The following is a 20870-nucleotide window of genomic DNA, read 5'->3' on the forward strand; positions in this document are numbered from 1 at the left end:
AGGATCCTCAGCCCCTGAATCATCTTGGTCATCCTCCTCTGAACTGATTCTAGCAAGTTGATGTCCATTCTGTTGTGTGGGCACCAAAACAGGACAGCATAATCTAAGTGTGGCCTAACTAACGCTAAATAGAGTCTGAGGATGACCTCTGCACTCCTGTTGGTTACCATCCTGTTAATAAAACCCAATACCCTGTGTTACGTCCTACAGACACAGTGAGATTAAAGGCCTGCGTAACTCCAGGGAGAAGCCACGTCCTCAAAGAAAGAATCCACTCTTGACGTGGTCACTGCAGGTGAACGGCTTCGACTGCCGTTCAGTCTACTGGACGAACAGGTATACAAGAATAACATAAATAACAAGATGTGTGTGCAACGGATTCAAATAAAAATTAGAGCGTATAGGTAAGAATAGTTTAATAACAAAAAAAAAGGTAATAACAAAGAAGATAATGGGGTAACGTACACGCTTTAGGTAACGCTTAAGGCATAAGCTGCCACAATAAAGAGACTTGCCACTGATGAGAGTGGATGGCTGAGTAAGGCAAGAACTCAGGGCAGGGGCTGGGAGTCAGTAGTTGAACATTGCAAAGCACTATAATAAATAAGTGTAGACAAGGGTGAATTGTCAGAGAATATGTGGTGCAAGGTAGCTTGCACTAATCCTGCGAAATGGGGGTATTCGCTAGCAAGTGTTGACAAGGGTGAATTGTCAGAGTATATGTATGCGTAACACTCTACAAAAAATAGAGCCTGCGTCGTAAATGGCGACGCGGGTGGCACAAAAATTACCATAAAGGGTACAAAATAATGATACTGGCTATTACAACTGGCAGCACAGGAAAGGTAAATGATCACAACAAGAAACTAATCATACAAGACTCACTCAAATGTAAGGGATGGGGGAAAACCCAAATAAATCCCGGAGTCCTGGGGCACTAATCTCTCTCTCGCCCAGACCAACTCTAGACTGAGGAGCGCGGGGGAGTGGAAAGGGACGCCCTGCACAAGGAAGGTAAAGAAGAGGTAGAGTCATGCGCGGCGGGAGGAAATCACTCGTTGGCAACTCTTTAGCCTAGCCAGGCTTGGCCACGCCCCCTTGTTGCAGGCTCCGTGGCGAGTGCATAGAACACTGCTTCTCTTCTCTCTCCTCTCTTCTCTCTCCTTCTCTTCTCTCTCTCTCTCTCTCTCTCTCTCTCTCTCTCTCTCTCTCTCTCTCTCTCTCTCTCTCTCTCAGGTTCACTAAAATCACCGGTAATTTATGTATAAAGATACAATTTATGTTCACGTTTTAGCGTTAAACAATAATTTCGGAGAGTTACCTATCGAATAAGTAAGTTTTTTTTTAACTCCAGTTGCTCTCTTTTTGCGGTGACTAAACTATCTTTTAACTTTTTGCTATCGAGTGTCCCCTAGTGTATTTCATTGATATAACATGACCCAGCTATGCCAATAATAATAATAATAATAATAATAATAATAATAATAATAATAATAATAATAATAATAATGGTGTGGGGTGCTCAATATCATTGCAACCTTCAATTAAAATCACCTTGTCGCTATATGACCATGATATGATTGACGCTTTATTCAGCAAACATCTCCAGCTTATAGTACAGTGGATGGATCTGTACCCAGTCATGGTAGCTGTATGTTTTGATTAATAATATTAATACTCACTCTATGTGTTCCTCATCAGAAATGAAGTTCTTAATGGTGCGCTGCAGTCCTGGCAGGTTTAGTGTTGGGCAGGAGTGTGGTAATACTGATAGTTTTATGGTTTCATATGTTGTATGAAAATGAAAACACGCAGCACTAAAATGCATTGAGCAGATCATGTGGGTTTTCTTTATGTCATTGTATTTATTTAGGTCTTTCCTTTTGCACGCTTCTATCCATTTTTTTCTTAGTTTTTTGGTCTTTGGAAATGAATGAAAGCTTATATATTTCTTCTTGTTTTTCCATCTGAATACACAGGTAGCTACAGCACACGACACCATGCCAAAAAAATGTGGAAAAAACACCAAACAAGTGCGATAAAACGTCGTGCCAAGGAAGTTGCCGTCGTGCTGCAACAAGGGGGCGGGGCTTAAGGCTTGATGAAGGGCCGGAGCATAATCGTGACGCCAGCCAATCACCGTCCACGATGGGTTCTCATTAACATTTCTATTTCTATTTTTTATTCAATAACAATTGCTTAATACGATAAATAACAAAAAATCGTCATCTTATTTTGTTTTATTTTAATAGTTTATAACATTAAAAGCATCCAAGAGCTCCTAATAAAAAAGCTCATTTCGAATTTTGGTTCTTCACGTTCTATGCGAGTGACATTACCTCTTCTTTACCTTCCTTGGCCCTGCAGGCGTGAGAAGGCGGGAAACGCTCATAGCGAATCAGAATAGAGGCAAGAGAGAGAGAACAGCCAATGGGGACAGTGGCGGGTAAGACTTTGAATTTTAAAATGCATTAGAAATAAAGGTAGCCCTAACAACTCCTCCACCCTTAGAGGAAGAAAGGGACATTACGTCACTTTCTTCAGCTAAGAGGGTCTGGAAAGACAATCTGCAATAATATTATCTCTCCCCTTAATGTGCTCAAACTTCAAGTTAAAATTCTGAAGAAACAGGGCCCATCTCATTAAACGCCTATTCACATTGCTAAGGGTGCTGATATGAATCAAAGGTTTATGATCAGTTAAAATAAGAGTAGGCTGAGAGGTAGCAAGATAATATTGAAAATGTTGCAATGCAAGAACAATACTAAGGGCTTCCTTTTCAATAGTTGAATAACGAGTCTGAGGGGGAGTTAACTTCTTAGAAAAATAGCCAACAGGCCTGTCAACACCCGACTAATGCTCCTGCAAGAGGACGGCTCCAACTGCACAGTCACTAGCATCACATGCCAGCTTTTAGCCCCGCGAAAAGTCAGGCACTCTCAATACTGGATCAATACAAAGTACCTCCTTTAGAGTCTCGAAGGCTACCTGACATCTGTCATCCCACGTGTAGGTGTGCTTCCCCTTCAAAAGGTCTGTAAGAGGTGAGGCAATCAGTGCAAAATTATGTACAAATTTCCTATAAAACCCAATCATACCCAGGAACCTACGTAAGGCTCTCCTGTTGGCAGGGGGTGGCAAGTTACAAATCGCTGACACCTTCGAACGGATGGGAGCCAACTCACCCCGACCAACAACGTGGCCCAGATAGGTAACCTCGGCATGACCGAAGTCACTCTTAAACAAATTAAGGACAAGGTTAGCCTCAGCTAAGGCCTGGAAAACAGAATCGAGCTGGGAGACATGCTGGGACCAAGTGTCGGAAAAGACGACTATGTCGTCGATGTACACGGCCACTCCTGGAACGTGAGAAAGAACTTTGTTCATAAGAGATTGAAATGCAGTGGGCGCAGTGGACAAGCCAAAAGGCATAACTAGGGGCACATAAACTTTTCCCAAAGCAACAATAGCAGCAATCTGCTGTGCCCTAGGTGTCAAAGGAATCTGAAAGAAGCCCTTAAGTAAATCAAATTTAGAAATAAACTTAGCCCGACCTACGGACTCAATACAATCCTCTAAGCGAGGCAAAGGGTAAGAGTCTGGAGCAATCAACTGGTTAACTTTACGGTAATCTACACAGACTCGAGACGACCCGTCTGGTTTCTTGACTAGGACTACTGGACTAGACCACGGGCTATGGTCTTCTTTAATCAATCCTAACTCCTGCATGGCAGAAATCTCACGGCTCAGAACGGCACGCTGCTCGGGGTTCACTCTGTACGGGACTTGCTTGATAGGCTTAGCTTCTCCCACACAGATGTCGTGGACGACGAGTGACGTAAGACCTGGCCGATCTCTCATCACAGCAGGGTAGCGGCTGAGTAGTCGATGGATGTCAGACTGCTGGCTGGGCTCTAGGTGAGCAAGCTTGGTAGACAGCTGACTGAACACTGCTGGGTTCTGTTGCCATGCTCTGACACTGGAAAAGTCGGTGGGGTCGAGTCCTTGAAGAACCTCTTCGTCCTCAGGTGAGGTAGAGGAACAGACGAGGGCCGGTTGAGCAGAGCCTTGTGCCTCCTCTTGGTACGGCTTCATGGAGTTAATATGGCACAAGCGTTGAGCTCTGCGCCGATCAGGCGTGGACACTACATAGGTCGTATTGCTGATCTTCTTCAAGATAGTGTATGGGCCAGAAAACTTCGCTGCGAGAGGCTGGCCCTGCAGAGGCAGAAAGACGAGAACTTGCTGTCCCGGCTGGAACTCACGACATTTAGACTTGAGATCATACCTCTGCTTGGTCTTGTCTCGTGTCACTTCGAGGTTGTCGGCTGCCACACTCCAGCATCTTGTAAGGCGCTGGCGAAGTTCTTCGACGTGCTGTATGGCAGGCAGATGAGTAGGAGTCTTCTCAAGGAGCTTATCCCGGAGAATACAGAGTGGACCTCGAACAGAGTGACCGAACACAAGCTCGAAGGGAGTAAAGCCATGGCTGGAATTAGGCGTGTCACGTAAAGCAAATAAAGCATAAGCCAGGTCGTCATCCCAGCTGGACTCGCCATCCAAGCCTAGCTTGGTTAAGGAAGCCTTAATAGAGCGGTGTGAACGCTCCAGAGCACCTTGGCTCTCAGGGTGATAAGGTGACGAAACAGAGTGTGTAATGCCTAGCTGGTGTAAAAATGTTGTAAAAACTGTTCCCATAAAATAACTAGCACCGTCAGTCTGCACCTTAAAAGGAATGCCAAACATGAAGAAGAACTCAGTTAAAATCTTGACAACTGACTTAGCAGAAACAGCTCTGAGCGGCACTCCATGGACAAAGCGAGTAGCCACATCAATTAAAGTTAGAATGTACTCATGTCCCCTCCTAGTCTTGGGCAAAGGTCCTACTACATCAACTTGAACATGTGAAAAAGGCTGCCCTACTGGAGGTACCTTGTACAAAGGAGCTCGGGGAATACGCTTAACTGGCTTTCCTGCCTTCTGGCAGACATGACAAGACTTTACAAAGTCATAGACTTGCTTACGAATCTGAGGCCAGTAAAATACTTTAAGTAACTTGTTAAGCGTGTTCCTGGCACCGTAATGAGCTGATAGACGGTGAGAGTGACTTAGCTGTATGACATTGTGCATGTAATGTCTGGGAACAACAATCTGGCGCGTGGAACTCCACTCCTCGTCATCTTGAGGTAGATGCCGGGGCATCCACCGACGAAAGAGTACTCCGTCTTGGAAGTAGAAACGTGCGTTGGAGGAGCTACTAGTGCTGTCCCTTGCCTCCTCCAAGAGAGGCTGTATGGTGGGGTCCTCTTGCTGTGCTGCAATCAGGGCCTCTTGACCTACAGGAAAGATTCTAGATCAGTGTCAACACTAGACTGAAAAAGTGGGACTAAGCCCATATCCTCAGGAGAGTCCTCGTTTAGAATGCCAGGTGTACAAGAAGAATCATTAATGACTGAGGCAGGTGTGTGATGCTTAATCATGCTGCGCGTTACTGCACAAGCAGGGAAAGTTGAGCTCGGCTCTTCTCCGGCAACAGTTTCAGGATCAATGAGAGGATTCATCTCGAGGATGGCAAGCGGTACTTCTCCTGTAACCTTACTTCCACCTAAATCATTGCCCAAGATGACGTCTATGCCATCAACGGGTAAATCACTGAAAACTGCAAGATTAGCAGGCCCCGAATAACAGTCAGTACACAGCTCATACCTTTTTAGAGGAACTGATGCCTGACCCGTAATACCACGGAGCAGGACTTGCCTACCCATGTCGGTACCGCCGACAACAGTGTCGCGGACGAGGCTCTGCATGGCGCCGGTGTCCCTGAGTACTGTCACAGGAACTTGCTTCCCTTCAACATCAACACAACCCCTGGAAATGAAAGGGTTAGACGTCCTACCTAGATCAACAGGGGCACACCCCTGTACCTCTTCAATAGTAATGTCACCGGCCTTAGAGGCAGACAAATCAGACACCAAAGCCACCGGCTTATCTGTGTCTTTAATCTCCTGGTCCTTCTTCTCCTCTGCACTTACTGTAAGGGTTGGCTTAGCCTTCCCTACAGGAGCCTTGAATGAGACGCGCTTAAAGCACTTCTCGTAAGTGTGTCCGGGGCGATTACAATAGGTGCACTGAGGTTTCGATTTCCTCAGGCTGCTGGGTGACGAAGGACTACGCCCCTTGTCAACCTCAGCGGTAGTGCTAGTTTTCTTGTTGTGCCAGTTACCTTTACCTGGGGCAATTTTGCCCTTATCTATGCCAGTGCCAGTGCCAGTGTGCTTAAAAGTACGATGTGCCAAAATAAATTTGTCCGCCAACCTTGCCGCTTCCTCAATGTTATGTACCTCCCTCTCTACCACGTGAACTCCTACGTCTTGACTGACTGTAGTTACAAACTTCTCTAGTAAAAGTAGTTCCACCAGATCCTCAAAAGAATGTGTCTCGGTAGCCCTTAACCAGCGAGTGAAAGCTTCACGAGTAAGCCTGGCAAACTCGAGGTGGGAGACGTCAGAACTCTTCTTGAGTTCCCGCAACTTGCAGCGGTATGCATCAGGTACTAGGGCGTGAGCCCGCAAAACAGCAGATTTAACTGCATCATAATCCTGTGAACTTGACTCAGAAAGAGACAAGTAAGTCCGTCTGCTTCTTCCCACAAAACGAGACTGTACAACTAAGGTCCAGTATCTCTCTGGCCATTCTAGGCTGTGAGCTATTCTCTCAAAAGAGAAAAATAAGTCAGGATCCTTTTCATCAAAATTTGGAACAAACTTGGCAGCCTTGGCTAGGTCAAAAGGCGCTGAAAGAAGAGGACTCGGTACATTTAAATGCATAGAGTCACGCAGAGTTACTTCAGCCTGTAGGCGGCGAGTTTTCGCTTCTTCTAGATCCAGCTGAATTTTAAGTAACTCCAGCTGCTGTGAGTAAGTGGTAAGAGCACGGGAGTGAGGTAACGAGGCATCGTTATTTGCAGTTGAATGGAGCTGAGCGTCCACCAAAGGCGAGGAGGGCGGCGCGCTAGGCAAAGTGGGTGTGTCGATGTGCGTCGCCGCTTGATTCTCACTCGTTTCGCCAATGCGCGGCAGCCCTGGTTGCTCATTTGAGCCCTGTTCATCCCCAGTTACATACAAAGTTGGCACACAAACTCAATTAATTCGGGTTTTCGAATACCCTTTAAATCAGTTTCCTCAGCACCCAGGTACAGTGCTACAACACGGAGTTCAGGAACTGTGAGAGTCTGTATGCTCTCTGGAGAGGGCTCAGTGGAAAGGAACTGTTGCGCCGCGTCTACGTCGCTGATAGGCATCTTTACACTGCTTAATTACTGCCTCAAAAACAGCAGAAAATCCTGGCGAGGTCGCCAAAATATATCTGTTACGTCCTACAGACACAGTGAGATTAAAGGCCTGCGTAACTCCAGGAGAAGCCACGTCCTCAAAGAAAGAATCCACTCTTGACGTGGTCACTGCAGGTGAACGGCTTCGACTGCCGTTCAGTCTACTGGACGAACAGGTATACAAGAATAACATAAATAACAAGATGTGTGTGCAACGGATTCAAATAAAAATTAGAGCGTATAGGTAAGAATAGTTTAATAACAAAAAAAAAGGTAATAACAAAGAAGATAATGGGGTAACGTACACGCTTTAGGTAACGCTTAAGGCATAAGCTGCCACAATAAAGAGACTTGCCACTGATGAGAGTGGATGGCTGAGTAAGGCAAGAACTCAGGGCAGGGGCTGGGAGTCAGTAGTTGAACATTGCAAAGCACTATAATAAATAAGTGTAGACAAGGGTGAATTGTCAGAGAATATGTGGTGCAAGGTAGCTTGCACTAATCCTGCGAAATGGGGGTATTCGCTAGCAAGTGTTGACAAGGGTGAATTGTCAGAGTATATGTATGCGTAACACTCTACAAAAAATAGAGCCTGCGTCGTAAATGGCGACGCGGGTGGCACAAAAATTACCATAAAGGGTACAAAATAATGATACTGGCTATTACAACTGGCAGCACAGGAAAGGTAAATGATCACAACAAGAAACTAATCATACAAGACTCACTCAAATGTAAGGGATGGGGGAAAACCCAAATAAATCCCGGAGTCCTGGGGCACTAATCTCTCTCTCGCCCAGACCAACTCTAGACTGAGGAGCGCGGGGGAGTGGAAAGGGACGCCCTGCAGGCGTGAGAAGGCGGGAAACGCTCATAGCGAATCAGAATAGAGGCAAGAGAGAGAGAACAGCCAATGGGGACAGTGGCGGGTAAGACTTTGAATTTTAAAATGCATTAGAAATAAAGGTAGCCCTAACACCTGTTAGCCCTATTCCTCACACTAATACATTGCTTCCTTAGTTTTGGGTCAAGATTTCACTAACACTCCCAGATCCCTTTCACACTCTGATCTGCCTATCGCTGTGGAGTCTAAACTATACCCGTGTAATGGGTTGCGTGTTCCTACACTAAGTACGCTACACTTGGTGATGTTAAAATTCATCTTCCATTTCTCTGACCAAGCTGACAGTTTGTTGAGATCCTCCTGCAGTGCTCTAGCATCCTCCCCTGTCCTAATAGTGCGTCCTATTTTGGTGTCATCCGCTAATTTACCTATGTCACTAGTTATCCCATTGTCTATGTCACTGATGTAGATAATGAATAAAAGCGGGCCTAAAACTGAACCTTGGGGAGCCCACTGGTAACATTACCCCATTCAGATTTTTTACCGTTAATGGTAACCCTCTGTTTCCTGTCGCAAATCCACGCCCTAATCCAATCAAATACCTTCCCTCTAATCCCATGAGCCCTGACTTTATTTAAGTCTCTGGTGAGGTACCTTATCGAAGGCCTTACTAAAATCAAGATAAACTACATTGTAACTCTCATCATTGTCAGCTGCCTCGTATACTCTATTGTAAAAGGATAAAAGATTAGTAATGCATGACTTTCCTTTAATAAATCCATGCTGTGAGTCGTGAATTAAATTATGTCTGTCAATATGGTCCCTAAAACCCTAATACTATCTGCTATTATTGACACAAGCATTTTACCTGAACAGGAGAAAGCTGAAAGTAAATGTCAACAAGAGTAAAGTGATGGTTTGTGAGTGAAGTAGAAGTGAGGTTGTAGATTTTGTATGCCCATATAGAGTGGGAATTGAATGTGAAAAAGAATGCAAAATAATTTTGAATGGTGAAGAAATGGAGGAGGTAAATGAGTTTAAGTACCTTGGATCAGTTATGTGTAAGCATGGTGGTATGGAGGGAGAGACAAGAGAAAGGGCATTGCAAGGAAGAAGGGTGGTAGGGTCTTTGGGACAAATCATGAATGGCAGAAGTGTGAGCATGGAGGTATAGAGGGATTTGAGAAATACAATAATAGTACCAACCCTCACATATGCAAGTGAAACGTGGGCCTGGAATGAAAGTCAGAGGTCTAGAATGCAGGCAGTGGAAATGAGTTATTTGAGGAGTGCTTGTGGTGTGAGTAGAATGGATGGAATGAGTAATGAAAGTGTGTACGAGAGTTTTGGAATGTGTCACAGGGGTGAAGGGAAGAAGTGTGGAGTGGTGGAAGAAGTGAAGCGACAGACTTTAAAGTGGTTTGGCCACATGGAGTGAATGGAGGAGAGTAAGATGACCAGAAGGGTGTATGTGAGTGAGATAGAGGGAGGGAATGTTAGAGGATGACCTCCAGTGAAATGGAGGGATAGGGTGCAAGAGTACGTTAGGGAGAGGGGGGAAAGATCTTTGAGAAACTTTGAGCAGGCAAGGAGGGAGTGTCTGGATAGAGAAAGTTGGAAGCTCTTCTGCCGTGGCCATCCCCTGGTGGGAGCTCCTAGGAGCAGGCGTCGATGAAATGATGATGATGATGATGGGTCTAGAACAATGTTTTCAAAGTCACAATCAACAAACTAGCTCTGTCTTGCCCCTAACCTTAAAAATCAACAAAAAATGAGAACACGCCAGGTTTGCCGAGACCCCCAAAGCTCCCCCAGTAACAAATAAGATCACTAGGTTTTGCCGAAGTCAACACTAAACCTTCTTCCTCCTCTTCCTCCTCCTCTCAGATCAACCGCACGTGCAAGACATGCCAGGCTCTGATGTCCAGTGTGGAGGAGATCGGAATTCCTATCATGAGGGAGACACACAACCGCACCACACCCTCACCGGACGCCAGCAAGCTATTGCCATCCTGTAGTCGCCACACCTCCAGGTTGGTCGTGGCTTGGGGGGGAACCGTACATTTTCTCCTCAGTTCTGTGTCTTAATTTTAGGTTTGTTTGTACATCAAGCTTGATATTTGCCATCCTGAAGTCCCCCTCACTGTCATGACTCTACTCTTGCTCATTCCTATGCTATCCAGATCCCTTATGCAAGGGTTAACCACCATCTTCATTCTTTCATCCCTATTCTATCCAAATCCCTTATGCAAGAGTCAAACAGCATCTTCATTATTTCATCCCTGTTCTGTCCAAATTCCCTATACAAGAGTTTTCCAGCATCTTCATTCTTTTATCCCTTCCACTGGTAAACTCTGAAACAGCAATAGCCTCCCTTTGTCTGTATTTTTACTCCTGCTCATCCCTATACTATCCTGATCCCTTATGCAAGAGTTCATTCTTTCATCCCTATTCTATCCAAATCCCTTATGCAAGAGTCAAACAGCATCTTCATTATTTCATCCCTGTACTGTCCAAATTCCTTATACAAGAGTTTACCAGCATCTTCATTCTTTTATCTCTTCCACTGGTAAACTCTGAAAAGCAATAGCCTCCCTTTGTCTGTATTTTTACTCCTGCTCATCCCTGTACTATCCTGATCCCTTATGCAAGAGTTGAGCAGCAGCATCTTCATTCCTTCATCCAGCAGGGAGTTCTCCAGGCACACGCCAGCATTGCCGCCAAGGACTTCACACTGCACTGCCCGAAACACCCGTCGAGGGTGATGAGGATGAGGAGACAGTCAAGATTGTGCAGTGGGTGAAGAGCAATGAGCCAATGGTAGGAATCTTGTCTCTCTGTCTGTATCTTAAATGTATTTGCCCTTCACTTACCCTGTTTGAAAAGTCTCTTGTCATAGAAGTTGCTGCTGGGACTTTGATGGAGTGTTTCGTGATCCTGGTGATGGCTTTACATGGCTTTTGCATCTTGAGCGGGGAAAACACCAATGAACACCCGGTTAGTCTTTTCTGTGGCCTTGGGAAACAGTCATGGTGGGAGCCTGACATGTTAAGGATGACCTCACTTTGTTGTAGAGTCTCATTAGTAAGGAAGCATGTTTGAATTTTCTGAGGCAAGACCTATAGTAACTGTTTGGGGTTTTGTTAGGTTAGGTTAGGTTAGCTTCTCAATATTCTGATGTAATAAATATTCTAGGCGAGTACAGGCTGATTCAGTGTTTTAAAGAGACAGCCAGCACCTCACAACAGTCATCTGAGGCAGTGCACTTGAAAGGATTGGCATTTCCTTTTTATTTATTTTTTCTTTGGTCGAGATGGAAGTCATGGGCACCCAGTTTAAGAATCATTATGTAAGACACTATATTTCTGTGCCTCAGTCTGTGTTGAGTTCCCTGACCCTTGTTGCTGTTTGCCCAGTGCTTGCCACAGGAGGGAAAGGGAGCAGAGCCTATTGTGGGGAGTAGAAAGACTGGTTTTGTGGAATTTGTGTGTAGATGTAGTGGCTGGGTGTGTGTCTTACTTGTCTCCTTCACCTGCATACCTCCTCCTCTCTCAACTCTTGCTCAGTCCTATACTATCCAGATCCCTAATGCAAGAGTCAACCAGCATCTTCATTCTTTCATCCCTTTCGCTGGTAAACTCTGGAACAGCCTCCCTTCGTCTGTATTTCCACTCCTGCTCATCCCTATACTATCCAAACCCTTTATGCAAGAGTTAACCAGCAACTTCATTCTTTCATCCCTTCCACTGGTAAACTCTGGAACAGCCTCCCTTCGTCTGTATTTCCACTCCTGGTCCTCCCAATACTATCCAAACCCTTTATGCAAGAGTTAACCAGCAACTTCATTCTTTCATCCCTTCTGCTGGTAAACTCTTTCCTTCCTTCCAATTGTTCTTTTTCTTTCTTTCTCTTTCCTCCCTTCCTTTCCCTGCCTTCTGTTCCTTCTATCTCTCTGTCTATCTTGCCCTTGAACTCTCTCCTTTGCCCCCAATAAACAGTAAAAAAAAAAAAAAAAAAAAAAAAAATTGTGGAGGCAATGGCAGCGTCTTCAACATTAACACGTTCCTTCCTTACTTACCCCCAGGGAGCCACCATCAAGCAGGACGACCACTCCGGAGCCATCATCATCACCCGCATCATACATGGCTGATTGCTCCGGCCTCATCCATGCTGCCGACGAGGTGCAGGGGTCAACACCTTCAATGTGGAGGGCAAGACACCGGCGGATGTCCACAAGATGCTGGTGAGGGAGGGAGGGAGAGGGAAGGGAGGGAAGGATGAAGAGAGAGAGAGAGAGAGAGAGAGAGAGAGAGAGAGAGAGAGAGAGAGAGAGAGAGAGAGAGAGAGAGAGAGAGAGAGAGAGAGAGAGAGACCTATATGTGCCTGTGGGCTGTGGTAGTGACTGTGAGAGAGAGAGAGAGAGAGAGAGAGACCTATATGTGCCTGTGGGCTGTGGTAGTGACAGAGAGAGAGAGAGAGAGAGAGAGAGAGAGAGAGGATATATATATATATATATATATATATATATATATCTATATATATATATATATATATATATATATATATCTATATATATATATATATATATATATATATATATATATATATATATATATATATATATATATATATATATATATATATATATATATATATATATATATATATATATATATATATATATATATATATATATATTTCTCTCTTTTGCCTTGCTTTTCCTGTATACTTGCTCTTGATGAAATAAAGCTATCATTACAATTATTAATATCATTATTTATTTTTCCGAGCCCACAAGTAACCAGCCCACCTCCTGTCCCCTTCCAGGTGCAGGCGGAGGGCACCATGACCTTCAGGCTGCTCCCGGCCAGCAGCTCGGTGCACCTCAGGGAGAGCAAGGTGAGGGTGCACGCCTACTTCCACTATGACCCCAAGGAGGACAACAAGCACATTCCCTGCAAGGAAGCCGGGCTGCCCTTCAACAAGCTGGACATCCTGCACATTGTGACCCAGGATGACCCCTACTGGTAAGCCCTGGTGACCTCATAATGAAGCTTTGTGGCTCTCAAGTGATCCAGTGTCCCGCTTGACCTGCCCCACTCATGGGGAGCTATGCGGCTCAGGCCAACTGAGTGCTGGTGTGTGACATTGCCCCTGCAGCACCCTGCTAGACCAGAGGACTTGACCGCTGCAGTGGTGCATTCCGTCCACTGGTGAGTCACACAGCTCCCCGTGGGTGTGGGGGTGAAACACACTGACACTGGATCAGCTGGGCGCACCAAACACAGCGTTCCACACAGCAGCCCCATCACAGTGCTCCCCCAGCAGCTCTTATAGGCGACCCTTTACTGAAAACAACAATCACAGCCAAAGGAAACATTTGTAGAAGGTGCTGCAAAGGTGTCACTGGCCACTCACATAACTACATCGTCTGCCTTATGTACAAACACTGCCCCCCGTCTGCACAACGACAGGCCAGCCCGAGGCAGGGCTGCTGCAGCTCCAGAGGGGGCTGCCGTGTGTCTCGCTGGGTGTGGTGGTGGGGGTGGCAGTGGTCACGGTGGCAGAGGTCTGGGCTTTCAGTGAGCAAACACACTCCCAACATCTGTATTCAATAGAGAGCACACACAGTCAGAGCTTTTTCGTTGCCTTTCCATATTGGTGGTTATGTTCATCTATAAATGTAGGTTGGGTTGTTTAAAGCACATGAGACAGAGCACAAAAAGGCATTTTCCAATGAGTTCTTGTCTGTTTTTATTTTTTATTAAAAATTTTCACCCAAATTTTGGTCCAACCATTTCAAATAGTCTGTTTGGACGGCGGATTTCTTGGGTCCTTTCCTCCCCTCTGCTCTGCCGCTCACTCCCAACACCTGTTTTTCCCTCTCATGTGTTAGCTACAGGTAACATAGGACATGGAAAAACAGGTGTTGGGGCTGTGTGAGAGCAGAGGAGGAGAGACAGGAATCTACTGCCAAACGGACCATTTGAAATGGTTGGACATTCAGCCTCTTAATATCACTAGAGCCAGGGCCCCACTGTAGACCCTGAGTCCCCTCCATGGAGTATGAACACTAGGAGACAGTAAAGTAAGGGGAGGGCAGGGACAGAACAATGCCTGATGAGCTAACAAGAGGTGTGTGTTGCTTCTTGCCTTCAACTCACCAATGTCAGCAGGAGAAACAGTCTACACTACAAGTAGCCTCAGCCCCTACCATCATGGCTGACATGCCCAATAAGCCCCACAGCCTCCCTCACCCGCCAGGCCAACATCAGCATCAGCTCCAATTTCTAACACTTGCTGGGTAGCCGTTGTTGGCGAGAAGCTGGGAAACTCTCTTCAGCTCGGTGTTCGCGGCTGCCCATGTTGAGGTGTGTGTGAGGGCCCTCTTGACAAAGGCGCTGATTATGCTGTGCCTATATCTTTCGGGGCATTCGCTAGCACCGTTGAGACAGAACCCGAGGTTAGTGGCTTTCACGTACACTTCTGTTGAAAAAGATGTGTCCTCACGGTGCACCATGGTGTCCAGAAATGGGAGCTTCTTATTTTGTTCTATGTCATGCGTGAAGTTTAAGCAGGAGTCGTTCTTGAATTCGGTGATTAACTCGTTGATGTGGCTCATGGTGTCAACGCTGATGAAGATGTCATCGACGTACCTCGCGTAGATTTGTGGTTTGAGTTGAGGGTGGCGTGCAAATAGCCTTTCTTCGATGGACCTCATGTAGAAGTTGGCGAAGAGGACGCCGAGGGGTGATCCCATGGCCACACTGTCTCACTGCATGTACACCTTGCCGTCGGGTCCGTAAAATGGTACTTCTTTAATACATGCTTGTAGAAGGAGGTGTAGCGAGGCTTCGGGAATGTTGAGTGGCCCTTCGTCTTCTAAGTGGTAGATGCGTTGACAAATGAGATCTATGGATACGTCGATCGGTACATTGGTGAAGAGTGATTCAACGTCCATGGATGCCATGATGTTGGAGGGACGGGTAGTCTTCAGGAGATCGCGGAACTCTGTTGTGGACTTCAAACTGAAGGAGGCTGGTGTGAATGGTGTGATGAGTTCGTTGAGGCGCTTGGCGAGTTTGTAAGTAACTGATGGTGTCTGGCTGATGATGGGACGTAGGGGGTGGCCTTCCTTGTGGGTCTTGACGTTGCCATAAGCGTAACCCAGTTTGTGGTCGCCTTCGATGAGGGGGAGCTTCGTACTGCTGTTGTTGTTAGTGTGGCGGATGATACGGTTCAACTTCGTCTTAATATCGTTCGTTGGGTTTCTTGTGATTCTGCTGAATTTTGTGGTGTCGGTCAGGATGGTTGCCATCTTATTCAAGTAGACATCTTTGTCAAGAATGACAAAGATAGATGACTTATCGGCCCTGCGGATGACAGTGCGATCGTTGCTCTTCAGTTCTTGGGCAACAGTTCGAAATTCAGGTGTGAGGAGGGAGCTGCGCTGGTGTCCTCTTGTTATCTTTGCTTCTCGGATGATTTCGGCTTGTAGGTCAGGTGATGTTGTTACCCTCTTGTCGTTCTCGAGCTTTTGAATGTCTTCGAGTAGCATTTCCAGTTCTATGCGCTTGGTGAGCGTTTTTCCTAAGGAGGAAACACATGGAGGACAACACCATAATATTGACAAGAGAAAATAACAAGAGACTCAAAATGACCGAGGCAGTGCTAATTTACACCCATAAACCTGCAATAAACATACAGCATCAACCCGACACGTCACTCCCGACAAAGAGGCAGCAAGCGCCAAGCTAAGCTATGATTGGCTGAGAGCCGCGCACACTAACGTGCAGGCTCAGCGAGGCAATATATAGCCCCGCCTACCAAAATCCCTCGAAGAAGAAGAAGCAGCTCACTCACTCCTTCTCCTACACCTGCAACTAGAACATCTCCTGAAGATGGCCGAATAGGCCGAAAGACGTCTTGAGACATGGATCTCCATTACCTACAACCAAAAGACCGCGCCACAGTGCGTGAAATAGAAAAAACAACTTATAAAGAGAATAGTGCAAAATCTGCTGTTGATTTTGATAAAGTATATATATATATATATATATATATATATATATATATATATATATATATATATATATATATATATATATATATATATATATGTATATATATATATATATATATATATATATATATATATATATATATATATATATATATATATATATATATATATATATATATATATATATATATATATATATATATATATATATATATATATATATATATATATATATCTATATATATAGATATATATATAGAGAGATATCTATAGAGAGATAGAGAGAGATATAGATAGATAGATAGAGAGATAAATAAATGGTGAAGATAGATAGATAGAGATAGATAGATAGATAGACAGATAGAGATAGATATAGATAGAGAGAGGTAGATAGATCTATAGATATTCAATACATTTACATCTCACAACTTCCCTGAATATATAAAAATCCTATAAACAATGAATGGCAGTGGACCCAACACGGATCCCCGCGGAGCGTCATTCATTAGGCTGTCCCGGTCCGATTGCCTTTGCCTTCCATGACTGACTGATGACATTATAAAATCATTAGCTCTCTGTAACCATAAGGTAACATGCTCTTTCGGCCACCTCTTCCGATTCTTACAGGAGCAGCGAGTAGCGGGCTTTTTTATTGTTTCCTTTTGTTGTGCCCCTGTGCTGTGTCCTTTGCTGTAAAAGAAAAATAATAAAATAAATCACTAACCAGCTGTCATACAACCCTAAATAGATACACGGGTAAGTAATTATTATACACGAAATACACTTCCCAAAAAGTGAATGACGGAGAAGCCAACCAAGACAAGACCTTCGACTCTCTCCTCCACCATCCCCACCACCACCCATCAATCCCCACCACCAGCACCACCACCCATCAACCCCCCACCATCACCCCACTGCCCACCACCATTCCGACCCCCCCCCCCCCTCCCCCCGCACCACCACCCCTCTCAGAAGCATCACCTCACCGCAGAACAATCCAGTGCGTGGCATTCGCTGACGAAACGAAAATATCACAACCTTTAATGGCAATGGTGCTACTGCGTGTGTGTGTGTGTGTGTGTGTGTGTGTGTGTGTGTGTTCCCTAACCTAACCTAACCTAACCTAACCCCTGATGCCCCCTAACGAAATCCAGGAATTGGCGTGTTCGTGGATGGTTTATAAGAATCTAGCAAGGGTTTACTAGGCACGTCGATCTGAAGCTTGAGAATCAATTGTTACCTTTTCATTAGAACAGTCTTGCACTTGTTTGATCTTCCCGTGAGTTTGATAATATATATACACAATTCTAAAATTATTATTAGAAAAGTCTTATTATTGTTTAATATTCACTGCGGGTTAAAAATAGAACCACTTGTTAACTAATCTTTTATGACTTTCTTACTCTTGTTTACTCTTCCGTGGCTTTGAAACTAGAGAACCACTTGTTAAACCTAATGTGTGTGTGTGTGTGTGTGTGTGTGTGTGTGTGTGTGTGTGTGTGTGTGTAAATATTTCGACGCGCACTTTGAAAACAGGATCAGCTTTTAACGAATAATCTGCCTAGCAAGAGCTTACGCATTTGTACGTAATCCACTCCCTCCATTATCACATCACCTGTTGTTGCTGTTTTTTGTGTCCTGCTTTTTCTCGTCTCTACAAGTAAGAGGGTGTTGCCTCGGTACAGAATTCGTGCAAGTTTCTCAACGTTATTTACTTTTTTATTTTACTTTTTAAATCTAAGAAAATAAAAGTATCGGTGATGAGTCCGTAGATTTATAATGGACACAAGGCCTTGAGGATGTCAGCTGGTGTGCATTTCGTGGTGAGCGAGACAAAAGATGAGAAGTTAATTTGAAGTGATTTATATATTTACACGTAGTAGCGGTATTGGAAAAAAATAATCTTCAGCTCATATTAATTATGGAAAACGAAGGGAGTTAACATATAATACGGAGTTTTCGATTACTGTTTTATTTTATTTTATTTTATTTATGTTTTTGCTTTAGTTGTTGTTAGGTATTATTTTTCTTCTTACTCTCCTCGTTGATTTTGTTCTCATTATTATTATTTTCCTCATACTTCTTCTTCTTCTTTGTCTTTTCTTCTTTGTCTTTTCTTCTTCTTCTTCTTCTTCAAGTACGCTAGCGTTCTTCATGATGAGCTAGACAGACTATAAGATTTGGCGGGGAATTGGCAGATGGAATCCAATGTCGGGAAGTGCAGTATTCTGAGTGTAGGTAGGAATAACCCTAACACAATTATATACTCCTTAAATGACACTCCGCTGAGTAGGTCTGGGTGTGAGAGGGATTTAGGAGTCTTAGTGAGCACTGACCTCCGTCCTGGAGCTCAGTGCATTCAAGCTAAGAATCGTGCAAATAGGGTACTGGGTTTCATCTCGAGGAGCGTAAGCAATAGGAGCGCTGAAGTCATCCTCAAACTCTACATAGCATTAATTAGACGTCATTTCGATTATGCGGCTCAGTTCTGGTCATCTTACTGTAGAGTGGATATCAAGTAGTTAGAATCTGTACAGAGGATGATGACAAAAATGATTCAAGGGTGAGAAACTTGCCTTATGAAAATAAACTGAAGCATTTAAATTTATACGCTCTAGGAAGGCGAAAGGTTACGAGGTGACTTGATCGAGGTTTATAAATGGGTGAAGGACTTTAATAAAGGATGTAAATAGGGTTTGGTTGTAAAAGAGCAAGGTAGAACGCGTAGCAACGGTTTTAAGCTAGTTAAATTCAGATTCAACAAAGACATAGGCAAGAATTGGTTTTCCAGTAAAGTGGTGGATGAGTGGAACAGGCTTGGGAGTCATGTTGTGGGTGCCAATACCATAGATGCATTGAAGAAGAGTTTGGATAAATTCATGGATAGTGAGGTTAGGTGCGGTTAGACTTACAGGAACTGCCTTGTATCGGCCAACCGGCCTCTTGCAGACTCCTTACGTTCTTATGTTCTTTTGTTGTTGTTGTTGTTGTTTCTGTTCTTGTTCTTGTTCTTCTTCTTTTCTTCGTCTTTTCATAATTTCTTCTTATAATTAATGATCGCTTTGTCCTTCCATTTAGTTATCGATATGTTTCTTCGTCTCTATCTTGCACTTCCTTTAGACAATTAGTCTCCCTTCCTTCCTCTTACCTCCTCACTCCCTCTTTATGCCTCCTTTTATTTTTTTCCCATTCCGTTCTTTCTATCAATGGTCTAATGTCGGCTGCAATTAGTTTAACGTCGGTGGCAGTAAACACATTCGAGTCTATTATAGATGAAAATATCCAGACCACCTAGACTCCTAGAGAAACAGCCTGATCAATGGTCCCCACCTTGGGTTCATTGATCAAGGCTAGATCTTGTCTGACTTTATTGTTTTTTCTTTTTACAAAAAGTGTCAAATACGTAAGGACGACAGTTATGATATTGCATATCTTAATTTTAGTAAAGCATTCGACAAAGAACCTCACCAATAACTTTGACAACAATTAAAGCCCACGGGTTTGAAGGTAGATGGATCATGGTGTGGTTCAGTGACAGGAAGCAGAGTTCTGGGTTGAGGTAGTACATGGGGATAATGGGATTGGGTTCGAGGTACTAAGTCTGATGCAAATATCAAGATACTTTGGGTGGAGCAGGTGCGGGAATTCCCTACCCGGCAGCATTGTCGCTTCAACCACAACAAGGCATACCATTTTATATGTGGGTTGTTTAGTATTTGACATAGTCTTTAAATTTTTGTATGGTGAAACAAGTCTATATTATGTTGTGAATGTATCGAATTTTAGGATAGTAACGATGATTTATGTATGGAAATGAATTCAACCGTGTGCTACCCAGCGACGTTGTCATGTCTATGGTCAAGGTCATGGGTGACCTGTGGACCTCAGGTTGCCCTGGCCATTATTCCGTGGTAGAGAGGAAGGGGTGAGAGAGGGAGGAAGGTAGCGGTAGCCAAGGTCCAGCCGTGAGACAGATGCAAGGATTTCTTGACAACATTTTATCAGTGTCTTTTTACCGATACCCTCGCTACACTTGACCCGATAAAAACAGTTCCATTTTGTGAGCTTTGTTCTCCGTTCATTTTGCAAATGGCAAGGAAGCTATAATATGGCCCCTCGGGCCAAATTTAACTTTACCGTGTAGCAGCGATTTTTGCCATGATATAAACCCCCCAAAATAGATGATGGGTAAACCGATCACAAATGCTTTGATATATATTATGAAATGATTTGTGTGAGTGATGATTTTTTTTCTCATTTTTCTCGCTTAGAAGGACCATTAAGAAACATGATCCCTGCGGCTACAGGGTTAATAGTCCCCTCATATCCTTGTATATCCGTGTTATTTCCTTCACCTCGTTCTCCACTGCTCTTCCTCTCTCTCTGTCCCGTTCCCGGTCTCCCTCAATCCTCTCTCTCACCTCCCAACCTCCCTCCTCCCAGCCACTCCTCCCTTAATCCCATAATCATCCTCCTTAATCCCCATAATCGTGTGATCGAGATATTTTTGACAATTAGTCGATTTCTATTGAGTTTACAAACCAAACTCATTTATATATTGCTACTTTACTCTCTCTCTCTCTCTCTCTCTCTCTCTCTCTCTCTCTCTCTCTCTCTCTCTCTCTCTCTCTCTCTCTCTCTCTCTCTCTCTCAAGATTAAGTAATATGTATAGTGT

At 44.2% G+C, this 20870-nt stretch overlaps 1 protein-coding gene across 7 annotated transcripts in view; it reads left to right on the plus strand.

Moving 5' to 3' along the window:
- LOC126992362 (protein Wnt-2b-like) overlaps positions 1-20870 on the plus strand; it is a 76631-nt gene that overhangs the window by 27191 nt on the left and 28570 nt on the right. For 2 of the 7 annotated variants that reach the window (XM_050851068.1, XM_050851072.1), the window contains 4 exons: positions 10059-10204; positions 10858-10991; positions 12256-12414; positions 12999-13198. In XM_050851068.1, coding sequence (XP_050707025.1) covers positions 12409-12414; positions 12999-13198 — 206 coding nt within the window. In that variant the 5' untranslated portion in view covers positions 10059-10204; positions 10858-10991; positions 12256-12408. Of the gene's footprint in view, positions 1-9044; positions 9061-10058; positions 10266-10857; positions 10992-11057; positions 11169-12255; positions 12415-12998; positions 13199-20870 lie in introns of those variants that run through there. The other 5 variants (XM_050851069.1, XM_050851074.1, XM_050851071.1 and 2 more) reach the window with 5 other exon arrangements.

This window comes from Eriocheir sinensis, unplaced genomic scaffold, assembly GCF_024679095.1.
Source record: "Eriocheir sinensis breed Jianghai 21 unplaced genomic scaffold, ASM2467909v1 Scaffold45, whole genome shotgun sequence".
Classification (NCBI taxonomy): Eukaryota; Metazoa; Arthropoda; class Malacostraca; order Decapoda; family Varunidae; genus Eriocheir; species Eriocheir sinensis.